Source organism: Ipomoea nil, unplaced genomic scaffold (genome assembly GCF_001879475.1).
Source record: "Ipomoea nil cultivar Tokyo-kokei standard unplaced genomic scaffold, Asagao_1.1 scaffold0418, whole genome shotgun sequence".
Lineage (NCBI taxonomy): Eukaryota > Viridiplantae > Streptophyta > Magnoliopsida > Solanales > Convolvulaceae > Ipomoea > Ipomoea nil.
This window is the reverse complement of record NW_017616846.1, coordinates 1480996-1496403: the sequence shown is the minus strand read 5'-3', so window position 1 is coordinate 1496403 and position 15408 is coordinate 1480996. Positions and strand designations below refer to the sequence as shown.

The window sequence follows — 15408 nt, the reverse complement described above, 5'->3', positions numbered from 1 at the left end:
GCTTTTTCTCAGCGGTGAAATGGTGATTGGGACGGAATCTGAAAGAAGAAGCTATTCCGTATTTAATACAATGCTGACTTGAAGCCAATGCGTCCACCTTCTCAGCTGCGTCCACGTGCCTCCGATGCCTCTCACGTCACTTTCACAAATCACAAAAGCCTGATTTGCTTAGCAATTCCCAGTATTTTCAAGATTCCACATCATTGTTAATCTTCCATTGTTGAGTGGATCAAATGGCGGAGACCGACAATTCTAACGGCGTCTACGTTGAGCCGGAGGCGATCGGTGACGGTGAAGACTCCGATTTTAGAAAACCTAAACAGACCCCTCCTGCACCCGAGATCACGCTTCGCCTTCTTCTGAATCGTATTGCTGGGGCGGTTTTCTTCTCGGATCCGGATACACCCGGCCCGCTTCTGCACCGGCTCAAGGTCTCCCTCTCCGAAAACATCCCGTTGCTTCCTGAAGCTTCTCAAAATACTGCTCGCAATATTTACGCCTGGACTCGCCAAGGCAGCCCATTTCGTGCCCTTCTCGTTGCTTCTGTGAGTTCATCTGGGATTCCTCCTTCAACTTTTATTGGTTTGATCTTATTAGCTTTTTGCTGTTGTTTCCAAATAAAGGAAGATTTTTTATATTGCACTATGTGTTAATTGGGTGTTGCTGATTTTTATCTGGTCAAATTGGAGTTTAATCACCTACTAATTATTAATCTTGTGTGTGAACCTGTATCTGAACTATGATGCGCTATAGAAATTTTTTTAATTTGAACTATGCACTACTTTCAGGTGGATTCTGAGAATTCCATTATGATGAATAGTTTCTCTGTAATTTTGTGTAAACTTTAGAGTGTGGCTCAAAATGATGGAAGGGGGAGGGGGTTCAATTGTCCTGTAACCCAAAATAAGGTTATCTCAATACTCTACTTTGCAGGTTGGGACTATTGCTCTTCTTGCCGTGACAGGATTGCTACTTTTTATGGTTTTCTTTGTCCTGGCAACTATCAATGCTATTGTGGTCTCTCTTCTCATGTCTTTAGCAGCAGCAGGGGGATTCTTGGCTATTTTCTTTGCCTGTTTAACAGGCATTTACGTTGGGGCATTAGCATTAGCAGTATTTGTCATTTCAACTACAACAATTTCAGCAATACTTGCAGCCTTCATAGCTACAGGTATGATTTCAAGTCTTCATTACCTTTTTTCTTCTACATTGTGTTTTTGGAAATTAGCACTACATATATCTAATGTCTTCCTCTTCAATTACAAGCTTTTTTTGACCCCTTTATTCTGATGTTTATGTTTATGGCTCTATCTGGTTTTTGATATTCTAAATTTCTGAGTGTGTATTTGTTAGCCTGTTAGAGTTATAACACCATTGTATGTGTATGATGACTGATTTTTTTTTTTTTTTCAATTTTTTTTTTTAAAACTTTGCGGTCCAGGTTGGATTGGATTCTTCTTTACTGTGTGGCTGGCAATGTCAAAGAGCTTCTCTCTTGCAAAACATATGATGAACATGACCGGATCAGCACTTTCAGCTTATTCGTCTGCTCGAGATGCAGGCCACAATAATGAATGAATGAAACAAATAATCCAACAGCAGGGTGAATACATAAGTTACTGTCACGGGCTTCCTCTATCACATTTGTGTATACACCTGAGTGCTCGTTAATAAAGTATATGCATAGCTAGACTTGAGATTATTTTCGATGTGTATATGTATTTGGGAGTAGCCTAGATTAGGTGTGAATGCTCGGGTTGTGTGTGATACTGTGATGTATAAAGCTTGCTAGTGGAGTTTTATCATGCTAAATTTTCAGGTCTGTAAGTGGCCATCAGGTATACAATGACATAAAGATCAGACTGTCAATGGTGAAATTGCCTTATTTGATGGCTCTGGACTCTGGAGTTTATAAAAGTGTTTTTTTTTTTGCCCCTCCCTAAAAGGTCGAGGGTGCTTGATTTTGAGGTTGAAATTTATGGGTGATTTAATAGTCTGAAATTATGAGTGAGGTCTAGTTGTGTTTATTGGCCAGAATTAAATTTGGATTCTACTCTTTACCCGCTGTAAGAAGTTGTTTAATGGTATTATGTTTATAAAGTATATGTCTAGACTCCATTTACTTTGTGCATTTTTAATTGCGGCTTGACTATTACAACGCACATAAATTGGAGGTACATGTTTTTTCCCAACTAGGAATATCATCAAGAAAATGACAGTCATTTAGCACCTTCACAAAAACTTGTCTAAGGCTGTCACTCATATTTTATCGTGGATCTGACTATCACAGTTTGTTTCAAAACAGGGATTTCCATGAAACGGTTGCACTGGCTAACGTGAACACGTAGCCACTCGTAGACTTAAAAGTCCTTAATTGAAAATTCACCTCTCAAACCAATGTGGGATAAAAACTTTTTCCAATCATTTTCACCTTCATTTTCCAACTCACTTCGTTATATCGTGGACCGTGGTGCATGTGCACCGTGGTCAAAACGGCGCCGTTAGTTTTAACGGAGTGCGCAGTTTGTATATGTTAATTACCAATTGACACTACAATATATCTAAACCGACATTGCCTCACGTATTATTTTTATATTATCAAATGAAACTGCAGTTATATCAAAATGATATTATAGTTGTGGTGAAATGAAACTGCAGTGTATTAAAATGAAATTGAATAACATTTCACATATTTGAGTGTATATTGTACAATGAAACTGTAATTATATCAAATGATCATGTAGTTGTGTTTTAATAAAACTATAGTGTATATAAAATTAAATTAAATAACATTTTTACATATTTGAGTCTATAAATATCGAATGAAATTGTAGTTATATTGAAATGAAACTGTAGTTATGTTGAACCGAAACTGCAATGTATACAAAATGAAACTGAATAACAAAGTTACTTTTTGCAGAACGGTACGGAACGGTGAAAAACATATGCCGTTTCTTTTCAATAAACAAAACGACGTCATTTTGATGCGCGGTGTATAATCGGTGCACGATATAATTTGCCGTAGAGTTAGACCTCTTTGTTTGAGGTTCTTCAAAAACAAAAAAACTTATTTACTTTTTTAAACTCAAAATTTGCTTTAATAATTTCAAATTTCAAATATTATAATGGTCAATTCAAGATACTTGAAAGTTGAAATCAATCTAGCTAAATTTATCAGACAAATAATTTAGTAATCACAATATATTAAATTTTAAGCTTTTGATTAACTAGGGTCACAAACATTCTGTCGTAAAATCGTACTAATAAAAGTTGGAGCTATTTGAGTTATATATATACACACATAGTTACCAATTTATGATAAAAATTTTAAAAATAGACTAAAATGAAACCCTAAGTCCTTAACATCCTAATTTCAAACCCCCAGAAAAGAAACCCTTAAACCCTAAAATCGTAATTCCTGATTGCCTTCTCCCCTACTATATCCTTAGAGGCGCAGCCCAAACCCGAAAATCGCACAGCGGGCACCGCCTTAGTCACTTAACAGAACGTAGCTTAATACTTTGTGAATTTTCGGTTTTTCAGTGGATTCTGATCCTGCCTTTTGACTCTGTTGGCGGTGATTTTTCATTCTGTTGATTTTTATTTTTTAAAATTTTGAAATTTCTGTATGAGGATTGCAATGTGAATCTTTGTTAAATGTTGTTACTGAACATCCTATAAAAATCAATGCTTTCTTATTCTGTTTACTATTTGATTTCTGCATTAGTGGCTGCTGTGACCAATGGTGAAGGCATACCTCCGATACGAGCCTGCAGAGACATTTGGGGTGATAGCATCCATTGAGTCAAATATCACCTATGAAAGCTCCGGAAAACACCTTCTAGCGGCAGCACTGGAGAAGGTTGGTGTTTGGCACACGCGGCAAGGCATCTGCACCAAATCCTTAGCTCCTTCGCCTTCGTCCTCTTCGAAAGGGCCATCCCTTGCCGTTACCTCCATTGCAGCATCACCTTCAACTTTTGTTAGTCTTACATCTTTTGCAGCTTCAGTATCTTTTTCAATTTCACTTGTCAATCTTACTGCTTAATTATGTTGTATAGTAACTGTTATAAAGTTTGTAGCTTTATAGACTTTGATGATAGTTGGACTTTAGTATGTCTAGACATCTAGTTCTATTATTTTTTGGAAACAAAAGTAGTAACTAAACATATATACGGAGTATATAGTATGTATTCTGTTGTCATAGGCTTGGAGAGTTTTTGTTGGTTATAGTGTTTGGTTTACTATTCTCTAGGCCACATATGTACTTTGAAAGTGAAGAAATTTTTAATTTGTTTGGCTTTTCATTTCTAGTTATTCAATTAACTATTCAAAGGAGCAAGCTTTAGATTTCATGGCAACAATGTTCTATATCATGCTTTCTTTCTCTACCCTGTGCTCTGTAATAAATAGAAACATTCTAAAATTTGAAGCTTTTTTTTATGGTTTGGTAGTGATAATGATGATTGTTGCAGATTGCGAGTGGTTATGCCGATGGGAGTATAAGAATATGGGATTGTGATAAAGGAGCTTGTGAAACCAGCTTAAATGGGCATAAAGGAGCTGTAACTGCTCTTCGCTACAATAAAATTGGATCTCTTCTTGCATCAGGGAGCAAAGATAATGATGTAATCTTATGGGATGTAGTCGGTGAGGCTGGGTTATTTCGACTTCGTGGACATCGTGACCAGGTTCATGTGCCAACATTTGATAAAGATGGTGCAATTTATTTGTTTTCTCTTTCATCATATGCAACTTGTGATTGTTGAAATTCTCCTTTCTATTTCCCTTTGTAATACAGGTCACAGATGTTCTTTTCTTGGATTCTGGGAAAAAATTGGTCAGTTCTTCTAAGGACAAGTTTTTGAGAGTATGGGACCTTGACACTCAGCACTGCATGCAGATTATTAGTGGCCATCATACTGAGATTTGGTCTATAGATGTTGACCCTGAAGAAAAATATCTGGTTACTGGGTCTGCAGATCCAGAGCTACGATTTTATACAATTAAGCATGATGCTGCTGCTGATAATCCTGTAGCTGACACTTCTACGACTCAAAGCAAATGGGAATTCCTGCAGCCATTTGGTGAAATTCAACGACAGAGCAAGGACAGGGTTGCTACTGTAAGGTTCAACAAGCAAGGAAATCTACTGGCTTGTCAACATGCTGGAAAGACTGTAGAGATATTTCGTGTGCTGGATGAATCTGAATCTAAGCGCAAAGCGAAAAGAAGAATCAATAGAAAGGAGAAAAAAATATTAAAAGGGGGGGTCGCACCAGATGAAAATGGAGATGCAAATGTTGGAATTCAGGAAGAAGGCAAGGCTCCTGTTATTACTGTCCTTGATGTTTTTAAGCTTCTACAGACTCTGCGAGCTGGAAAGAAAATATGCTCAATTTCCTTTTGCCCAGTTGCTTCTAAGGGGTCACTGGCTACTTTGGCATTGTCTTTGAACAATAATTCGTTAGAATTTTATGCAATTGAAAGTGACACAGCAACCAAAACTAGTAGTATTGAGCTCCAAGGGCATCGTTCTGATGTGAGAAGTGTCACTCTTAGTTCTGATAACACTCTTTTAATGTCAACAAGTCATAGTGAAATTAAAATATGGAACCCTAGTACTGGTTCATGCCTCCGTACCATTGAATCGGGATATGGATTATGTGGTCTATTTCTTCCTGGCAACAAATATGCAGTTGTAGGTACAAAAGGTGGAACTTTAGAAATTATTGATGTTAGGAGTGGTACTTGTATTGATGTGGTGGAAGCTCATGGTGGTTCAGTTCAATCTATTGCTGCAACTTCAGATGGAACTGGTTTTGTTACTGGTAGTGCCGACCATGACATTAAATTCTGGGAGTTGCAGACTACACAAAAGCCTGGTCAGGTGTGTTACATTGTCATACATAATCTTTGCTTTGTTATATAGATGTGCATGCAAACAAAATTAAAATAGAAAAGATAAGAGAGTAGCAAAAACAGTATAGCAGGAAGTGTTAATGGAATTTTATAGTGTTCCTCATAACTGCCCCTGCTTCCCCAAAAAATAGCTGCCCTCCACTTCATAGTAGTTTTGCTATATAAACTCTATTCCAGTTCTAAATACACTACTAAAGAAAAGAAACTTCTGTGCAATCTAAACCTAATGCGGGTGTTTTATTTTCAGGAGTCTAAGCATATTACTGCCTCTCCTGTGAGGAATTTGAAAATGAATGATGATGTTCTTGTTGTTTCTGTGAGCCCTGATGGTAAATACATTGCTGCTGCACTTTTGGATAGCACAGTCAAGGTTGGATGTAGTTCAGTTTCGAATTTTAATTTTTGAAAAGGAACTAATTTAACAAAGATATGCATTTTTTGTCTGAATTTGTTTTAAAAGGAAACTCCTATTCCTGAACAAGCACTACAATGCTTCTTGATCATACTACATTCTGAACTCTAACTAATACTTGATCACTTGATGTGTGACTGTAAACATTTTCAGGTGTTCTTCATGGATTCTCTCAAATTTTTTCTTTCATTATATGGCCACAAGTTACCTGTGCTATGTATGGATATTTCTTCTGATGGAGATTTACTTGTTAGTGGCTCGGCTGACAAAAATTTGAAGATTTGGGGTTTGGATTTTGGGGACTGTCATAAGTCCATCTTTGCTCATGCTGATAGGTGCATGCCTACATCACAGATTTCTTTGATTTGTAATTATTTTTCTAACTTGAAATATGTATGAGCAAATAAGTGTTGACGAGTACATATCTTTTCTTTGCAGTGTCATGGGTGTGAAGTTTGTGCGCAATACTCACTATATGTTTAGTGTGGGTAAAGATCGTGTTGTGAAATACTGGGATGCTGACAAATTTGAGTTGCTTTTAACACTTGAAAGTCACCATGCTGAAATATGGTGTCTGGCAGTTAGCAATCGTGGGGATTTTTTTGTAACAGGTTCCCATGACCGTTCCATACGCCGCTGGGATCGTACTGAAGAACCATTTTTCATTGAGGTATTGCATATTCTTATCTGTTACTCTACATTTGTCATTTGCTGTATATTGAAACAATATAATATGGCATCTGCCAATGACCTTGACTATAATTGGCCGAGGTGAAGCCTCTTAGACCTAAGGTTTGGTATTGAAATCTCCCATATCACTCTGATGTATATGATAAACATATATTATATGCAAATTATTGATTGTATTCCAACTAATATTTGTCTAAAAGGGATGAATATTTGTGTTCAAATTTGCAGGAAGAGAAAGAGAAAAGGTTGGAGGAGATGTTTGAATCTGACATTGACAATGCATTAGAGAATAGATATGGACCGAAGGACGAGCTTCCAGAGGAGGGAGCTGTGGCATTGGCAGGAAAGAGGACTCAAGAAACCCTCACTGCAACAGACTCCATTATTGAAGCATTAGACATGGCAGATGTAGAAGCAAAGCGCATTGTTGAACATGAGGTTAGTGGTGTGCTTTGTCACCAGAAGTTTCCATTTCTGTTGCATGTAGAGACTTATGATTTGACGTTGTAAACTCTGAAAGAAATCTGAATCACCCTCAAGTAAAAACCAATCCCCCTTTTATAAATCTTTAAAAATCAGTAATTTTGTTGTTTTTCTCCTTCTGTGGTGAGTAGGTGTGGAATTGTCACTTAATTGCTTTAGTATTTGGCTGTCTATAACTTACACCTTTCCTTTCTCAACTTTTAGGAGGAGAAATCAAAAGGCAGAATTGTTGATTTCCAGCCAAATATCCTTATGCTTGGGCTATCTCCATCTTCTTATGTTCTTCGTGCAGTTTCAAATGTTCACACTAATGATTTGGAGCAAACCTTACTGGTAAGTGGGTCAGGTTATAATCATATTTTGAATTGCAATTTGCTAATTGATTTTTTTTGAATTCATATTTATTTGGGGGTTCTCTCATGTTAAAACTTTTAAAAATGGAAAACTCTATAGTCGTTTATTCATTGTTATCCATAATTTCACTTGGGCAAGATATGTGAATGCGGTGCCATTATCTCCCCTTCTCCCTGATTGCTTATTTAACAATAAGTTGTAATTTCTTAAAGGAAAAAGTTTCATAAAAAAAAGTGAAACTTGGCTTTCTAAAAAAGAACTATATTTTTGCAGGCACTGCCATTCTCTGATGCACTGAAGCTTTTGTCTTACTTGAAGGATTGGGCCTCTATACCTGATAAGGTACATTTGTGATTTCACATTTTCATCATTTCATGGCCGGCCCATGCAAAATCTTCTATATGGATTGTTACATGAATAGCAAAAAATAAACCTCCATTTCTGTTCACTATTGTTGAAATATAGAAACGCAAGCCAACCTAGGTCTATGGTAGTGTTTTTATATTTCAACAACTATTAAGTCATAGATAACTTTCTGCCCCACATTGGACCTACCTATTATTCGGACATTGTCACATGGATGTCATGTCATTTCTAGTATTACAGTGAAACCGGTTGTTTAAGCTTTTGCTCCCATTATTATGCATCTTATAATCGGAGTGTCGTCTTTATGTGATTATTATATATGCATTCATTAGCTCCTTATCGCCTTCATTACCCATTTAGTTCTAAATGCTCAAGTATAATAGCATTTATGGTTAAAGATCTTGGGGAAACAGGATGAAGTCCATATTCCATAATAGTGTCTTTTCCTCTATTTCTGCTTTTTCCTTCTCCTGCCTTCATTTGGCAATATTCTCCTTTCAATGTCTTGGCAGGTGGAGCTTGTATGCCGGATGACCACCGTGTTGTTACAACTGCATCATAACCAGCTTGTTTCAACTGTCTCTGCTAGACCGCTACTAACCCTTCTAAAAGAAGTAATCCCTGCAAGAGTCAAGGTAACTATTGGATCTTTTTCTACACCGTTTTTCTGAGTCCATACACTCCATGCAATTGTTTTTAAAGTGAAAGTGAGAATCTGCTTTGGGTTAAACAAATGCACTTCAATGAGTTAATGTCTGAATTGGTACAGGAATGCAAAGATACACTTGGCTTCAATCTGGCAGCGATGGATCATCTCAAGGTAAGCAATCAAAAAAATTGGTATTGTGCCTTTGTTTTCACATCAATCTGGAAGAAGCTTGACACTCTTTTGTTCCTTATCTCACTCAGCAAATGATGGCTTTAAAGTCGGATGCACTCTTCCAAGATGCAAAAACTAAACTATTGGAAATACGTTCTCGGAACACAAAACGCATTGAAGCAAGGACAGAACTAAAGGACGAGAAAAGGAAAAAGAAGAAGCAGAAGAAGTCTGATGGAGGACATGTTTGGTCCTGAATCCTGACATGCATTGAGAAACTATGTCTGCAATCAGCACTCTTAACAATTTTGACTATTCGAGCTTTTAGTGGATTAGAGGCACGAGCATAGTTATTAGTTTTGTTTGAATGTTGTAAATAGAAGGTTGAAATGAATGTGGAGAATTAGCCTTCACCATCTGAGTTATATATTGGATGGGCATTCTGGAAAAGACAAGTTCTATGAATGCCTGTCCTAATTTTTGAAGAAAATGAGGTTGGTTTGTTGTCAAAACATGAGCCTCTTAAATCTTTCCTATTTTAAAATGTCCTTTCGTTTGAGATTGATTATAAAATGTTTGTTTTACTATATATTCCAAAGCAACTCCTTTATATTTCCTATTTTAAAATGTCCTTTTCTATTAACTGATTGAGTAGTGTAATTTGTATATTGGGTTCCAAATCTCTTTATCATGTTTCTCTATCTGCTGTATTTTGTCATGCTTGAATTGCCAAAAGATCATGAAGTACATATCATAACTAGTAGTATATTATATGTGTCCTGTATTATATATCATGATAATGTGAATATTCAAAGATGTAATCATCAATAAGAACAGAACACTCTTTCAAAAAAAAAAAAAGAACAGAACACAGATAGGTCATGTTTTGAAAGTCTGATTCATGTACAGGGACAGGGTAGGGTATTCAATTCTACTAAAGCATAAATGCATGTTCTGAGATGAGCTGTATTTACAAGTAGGTGCGCAATGTGTTCTGCAGAGCCGGAGGCAATGCTTTACATATGGCTACAAATTTGTCTCCCAGTTTGAGCCTGAACATCTTCAACTGTTGAATCATCTTGCTCTTGGTTTCTTCCTCGGCTATATGTTCTCCAGCCCACAGAACCTAGGGAAAACCATAACAAACATGATCCATCCATGTTAATAATGGAGAAGATCAGAGAGTGAAAGCAATGGTTGGTGAGATTTTGACCTCTCACCTCGGCCATAATTGTAATTATTCTTCTAACATACTCATCATTGGGACCAGTAACCATAGTCTCTGGCCTGAAAGTGAAACCAGGATGAGTCAAAAATTGAAGTGGTACAGTGTTCCTAATTGCTGGAAGTGTACTCACTTGTCAACCATGGAACAAAGCAGTCTGTGGGCAGTTTTGGCTTCACCGAAATTACATTTCAATGGCAAATGGAAGAGCCACAGGTCTATATTCTGCATATGCATTCAACAACTCTGAAATGCTCAGGATTATATTTTGAATCAATCACAATATAATATATTAAGCTTAGATGACTAACATCCAAAGTTCATTATATTAAATAATTTCTTTTTCCAGTTTCCACATCTTGTAATGGCTAGCTTACCTGGTACGACTTAATTTCTTCACAAAGGAAGAAACAGAGTTTCCCATAAGCAGAAACGGCAGCTTCTTTTGTCATGGAGCGTTCTAGGCTACTTTCACCAGGGGGCTGAAATATAGCTTCCAGACTAGCGAGTCCATCTGCAGAGTAGTTGGAATGGAATCGCTTGCTGCCAGTTCACACCAGAAAAACATATAAACAAAACAAATGAACACACATACTATTTGGGCTACCTTGAAGATGCAGCTTAAACGCTTCTCTACCAAACTCAGCATATATAGCAATTGCACAGATAGCGATCTGCAGATGGAAAGTATCTGAGCATAAGTGGAAACGTAACCTTTAATTGTGTGTGAGCCTGTGAGGTGTGTGATAACTACAGAAGCGTGTAAACAGAAACCTGTTGAATGTCTGGATTTGTATCATTGCAAGCTCCCAACAGTGATGGAATAAATTTTGTATATAGCCTTAAACCTTGTTCTCTGCAATACACTGCAATGTCACTAAAAATGCTCAAGGCCATTTTTCTTTCTTCAGGTGTACTATCCTTTTTCTGCAAAAACGTGACTAAGAAACATTAGTCAAATTCTCACAGGAATATGATACTCGCAAGGAAATCAAGATAGTAGTTAAGTGAATTGCAAGGATGTGACATACCCACATATGTTTTACATAAAGAATTGTAGAGAAGAGCTTTTCAGCATCGGGCTTTTTTAACAAAATTTGCACGCAAATGCGAACCTGTTTCAAAATATTTATGAAAAACAAAGAAATTTCATACTAGTGGCCAAAAAACAATTGCAGATCAATACTTTATTCAGCTCAAAAGGAAGTAAAACACTTACTTCTCTGCAAACATTTTGCTCCTCCTGAATTTCCTCCTTGACCAGTTCAGGCTTCCTAAAGTCTAAGCTATACTTTGCCATATTTTCTCTTTCCTTTTTCCTGTTGAAGCATGCTGAGAGAACCATCAATATGCTGTCAAGAATTTCTTTCTTATCAGGTTCCCAAGTACTAGCAATCTGAAAAGGAATTCGAAAAATATAAGATGCACTAGTATTTCAAGAACATTAATTACTGTTTAAAATGAAGGAGAAAGAACCTGCATGCTTTCTTTCAATGCCACCAATGCTTGCGCTTGAGTTTTTATGGTTGGTGCCTATGAGAAGCAATTTCATGTACACTTTGACATCTTTAAAGGAACAAACCAGTTTTATGTCTATTAATAAATTTCAGTTTCAGAAGCAAGCATGAGATAATTTACCGCTAAGGCTTCAACCAAAGTTGGGATTATGATCTTAGCTAAAGTAATGATCGGAGAATCTAAAAATCCTGGAATAGGAAGCTCGTTTTCCACAGCAGTAGCAGCTGATCGCAACAGCAATGGCATTACTACGATACAGTGTTTAAACATAGAATGATTAGACCTTATATAACTACTGAGTTTGAACACAGAATGATTAGACGGTTTAGACCTTATATAAATCTCATAATCTGTGATTAGGAAACACCAAAGCTTACCTGATATTGCAGCTACTCTAACTTCTTCATCAAATTTAAAATTGACAAGTGGAAGTACACCATTTAAAACCTGCATTAGTCAATAAATTCACAGGTTATTTTTGTTTCTCTGAGATTCCATTCTATAGCTAAGAATATTGACAACCTTTTTAATCCACAAATGCAGTCCTCCTTTGATATGAATAGCAAAGCAGCGTATCGTATTACAGGCCCACAACATCTCCTTCAAGATAATGCTTCTTTGCTTGAAATTCCTATCAGAAGATGTGTATATTACCAAAAGAATAAAGGCAAAGTTTCCAGCCATTAGAGCATATGAAGAAGTTGGAAAAACATATTTCAACTCAACTTCAACATTTTTTATACAGACAAATAGTAAACCTTACACACCATGATCTAAACTAGGACATCTTTTCCACACATCACATGTAAAACATTTAAATTTAACATTAAGAAAAAGTTCCAACCCAAAATTATTCTTTAGGTGATCTTCCAGTTTAGCAGACTCAATCAACAGAGGCACAGAAGCACTCAGGTAAGGACGGAAGTCCTCCCCTAAAGATACGCATATTCTCCCCCATGCCTGCGGAGATAGTACATATGTAAGACTCTGGTGGTTCAGTGCAGACCAAGACCAAATAAAATATTGCATTAACATACTTGGAGCAAATAACATTTCACTTGATCATCCATATCAACACGGTTATGTTCTGAGAGAAGAACGTTAACAATCTTGCAAGACATAACATTAGGGACAATAGGATCTCATTAGCATGAATAACCAAGAGGATTAATTTAGCTTACAGGAAACACAAATTTATATATAATTATATAGTCACCTCTTCAACATCAGTAGAGAATACACTTTTTCCCACAGCCACTGCAACCAAAGTGATGCACTCTAGGGTTTTGGCAACTAGCATGCAATTGGAAGTTTCTGTTATTAATATAAGTTTTAGGTAGGGCATAACCATGGGATAGAATGGTCGAAAATCATCCTGCATATTCACACAATCAATGATACTAGTTACCAGCTAAGTTTTAGTAGGACACAACAATCCTTAATTGTGAAAGATGAGATCAAATTAAGTCCTGAAATAAATTGTGGAAGTTACCTTGGTTGAATCAGCTAACGAGGCTAACTCAGTCAAAGCTGTTTCTTTCAAAAATGTCTTTCCTGCCTGGGCGAGAAAAAATGTGTTTTAACAATTCAAATTACAAATGGATGACAACTTAAAAAGCTGCATCTCTAATCAATATATGTGCATAAACAATTGAATGCCACTTACCTGCAGGAACATAAGCAATTTGCTAATCATTTCTTTCAGGTATGGTTTCAATATATTTGAACAGCAATTCTGGCAGAATTTTGACATTGCCCTTGCTGCATATGTCTAAATAAAAAAGGAAGATAACAATATAAATTAATTATTACTTGCACAGGATTTAATAGGAAAAAGTGGGGAAGTAAAGAAAAAGAAAGCTAATATTTGCAAATCAACACAAAGACTGAAATAGCATATTTTCTGTGTTAGAAGCTAAACACACAAATGCATCCTGAAAACTTATTATATTTGCAAATCAACACAGAGAACCCATGAACCTTAATTCTTTAAAACAACAAATTTAGTGAGAGGGAAATCACAATTACCTGCACTCTGGGGTTGCTAAAATCATCCATGACTTCTGATAAAGCAGGAATAACTTGTTGATGACACTGTTCTTGAAAAAAGGGACTCAGGTACTTTGAGAATTCAGAAATTGCATAGATAGCTGCCCAGCGCACGCGAGGGTGCTGATCACTAACTAGTGCCATTGTTTTTTCCAATGACTCTTCCAGGTATTGTACTAACATCTGATTTAAAAAGCACACCAATAATGAACCATGAACTTAACTAACAAGGGAATCTAAGTAATAAGAGGTATTGTCACTTCGTTACCTTTGAGCAACCTGATGCAATTAAGCCAAGGGCCCCTGCTGCAGCATAGCGCTTTTTCCAATCATCATCTTCAAAGAAATCTGGGAGCGAATCAGGAGAATTGGGCACAACTACATCTCCACCCAGGACTATCGCCAGTCTGCTCAAAGCATCCTCAGCACAACAGGACATAGCCGTTTTGCCTGCATTCATATCATAAACATCTGCTTCGCTCCAAGAAATGTCATCCTCAACGCACATCAGCATTTGAAGCAACTGTGTCAGCAAGTCTTCAATTAGATTACTGGGCAGATTCTGAATCATTGCGTTACTTTCATCTCCGCCCTCAGCCACTGTGATGAAGAAGTTAACTGCTAGTATCCTCATCTTTTCGTTCAAATTAGTATCGCTCGCTATCACAAGCATTGCCTCTGCCAAGTACTTAATATGAAGTGCGAAGAAGCTTGGTTTTGCTTTGGCCGAGATAGCCATTGCATCAAGGGCATTACACGCAAGATCTTGATCATAAACATCATCCCCCAATACCGTGATCATTCTGGTCAACAGACCATAATACTGGTTATGATTTGAAGGAGTAGCTAAGTGCAAAATAAACTTCGCCGCGGCACCAACAGTGGCGATTCTGGCTCTGTTATCGTCCTGATCCAGTAACCGCTTAAACTCTAAACTTATAGTTTCGACATAGGGACTAAAAGTATCAGGACATTTTGGAATCAGTTCGTAGAGCAAAACAACAGAGGCCCATCTTGTAAGTGTTGAGTTTGGAGAAGATAACCATTCGAACATCAATACCACCAATTCGGGCCAATCTTGCTTGGGTAAAAGCAGAGCAGCTATGCTTGAAACACAGGCGCAGTGAATCTTGAGGATCTCCCATTCCTCCTCATCCTGGAGGAGCTGGATAAAGAAGGTCTTGAATCTTTTGTTGAGAATATGGTGGATGAGGGGAGATTTAGCCGCAAGATTACGGGAGAAGAGGGTAGAGCAGCGAAATCTGGTTTGGGTATCAGGACTGCTGTTGATGGCTAAGGCGAGCTTGTTAGAAAGAGCATTCGGATACTCGTTCATGACGATGTTGTAGAGGGAGTCGGCGGGGTTGCGGAGGGCTTCGTCCTCAGAGAAGAGATAATTGACGAAGTCGAAGAAACCATCTCGGTTATGTTCGTTCAACAGTTCTTTGATTTGGGAGTGAATTGGATTCTGTTCAGAAGTAGACGGAGACTCCATGAGAAAGAGTGGAGGTTCTTGGAGCAATGGAGAGATGACACACAGAAGGAAAGAAAGAAAGTGGGTTATGGCGG

General features: G+C 37.3%; 3 protein-coding genes across 4 annotated transcripts; 2 read left to right on the top strand and 1 right to left on the bottom strand.

The window, feature by feature from the left end:
• LOC109172754 lies at positions 1-1931 on the top strand. Its single transcript, XM_019322000.1, has 3 exons — positions 1-545; positions 934-1171; positions 1442-1931. Exons 1-3 carry the CDS (start codon positions 234-236, stop codon positions 1576-1578), a joined length of 687 nt encoding a protein of 228 aa, XP_019177545.1. The 5' UTR covers positions 1-233; the 3' UTR covers positions 1579-1931.
• Positions 1932-3360: 1429 nt separating this feature from the next.
• On the top strand, positions 3361-9636 carry LOC109172744 (WD repeat-containing protein 3). Of its 2 annotated transcripts, XM_019321988.1 has the most exons (13): positions 3368-3577; positions 3728-3982; positions 4476-4691; positions 4802-5890; positions 6170-6292; positions 6488-6669; positions 6773-7004; positions 7253-7462; positions 7712-7840; positions 8135-8203; positions 8740-8862; positions 8997-9047; positions 9137-9636. In XM_019321988.1, the coding sequence occupies exons 2-13, from the start codon at positions 3743-3745 to the stop codon at positions 9302-9304; spliced, it is 2832 nt and encodes a 943-aa protein (XP_019177533.1). In that variant the 5' UTR covers positions 3368-3577; positions 3728-3742; the 3' UTR covers positions 9305-9636. The 2 variants fall into 2 exon arrangements, with proteins under 2 accessions (XP_019177534.1, XP_019177533.1); XM_019321989.1 differs by lacking the exons at positions 8135-8203; positions 8740-8862; positions 8997-9047; positions 9137-9636 and adding an exon at positions 7905-8022 and having other exon boundaries at positions 3361-3577; positions 7712-7869.
• Positions 9637-9865: 229 nt separating this feature from the next.
• On the bottom strand, positions 9866-15408 carry LOC109172750 (importin-5-like). Its single transcript, XM_019321997.1, has 19 exons — positions 14108-15408; positions 13819-14022; positions 13457-13561; positions 13283-13348; positions 13007-13165; positions 12828-12899; positions 12635-12750; positions 12313-12421; positions 12168-12237; positions 11911-12038; positions 11749-11805; positions 11492-11668; positions 11304-11387; positions 11047-11199; positions 10880-10946; positions 10650-10786; positions 10406-10497; positions 10268-10334; positions 9866-10173 (listed from the first exon to the last, which is right to left on the bottom strand). The coding sequence occupies exons 1-19, from the start codon at positions 15332-15334 to the stop codon at positions 10018-10020; spliced, it is 3246 nt and encodes a 1081-aa protein (XP_019177542.1). The 5' UTR covers positions 15335-15408; the 3' UTR covers positions 9866-10017.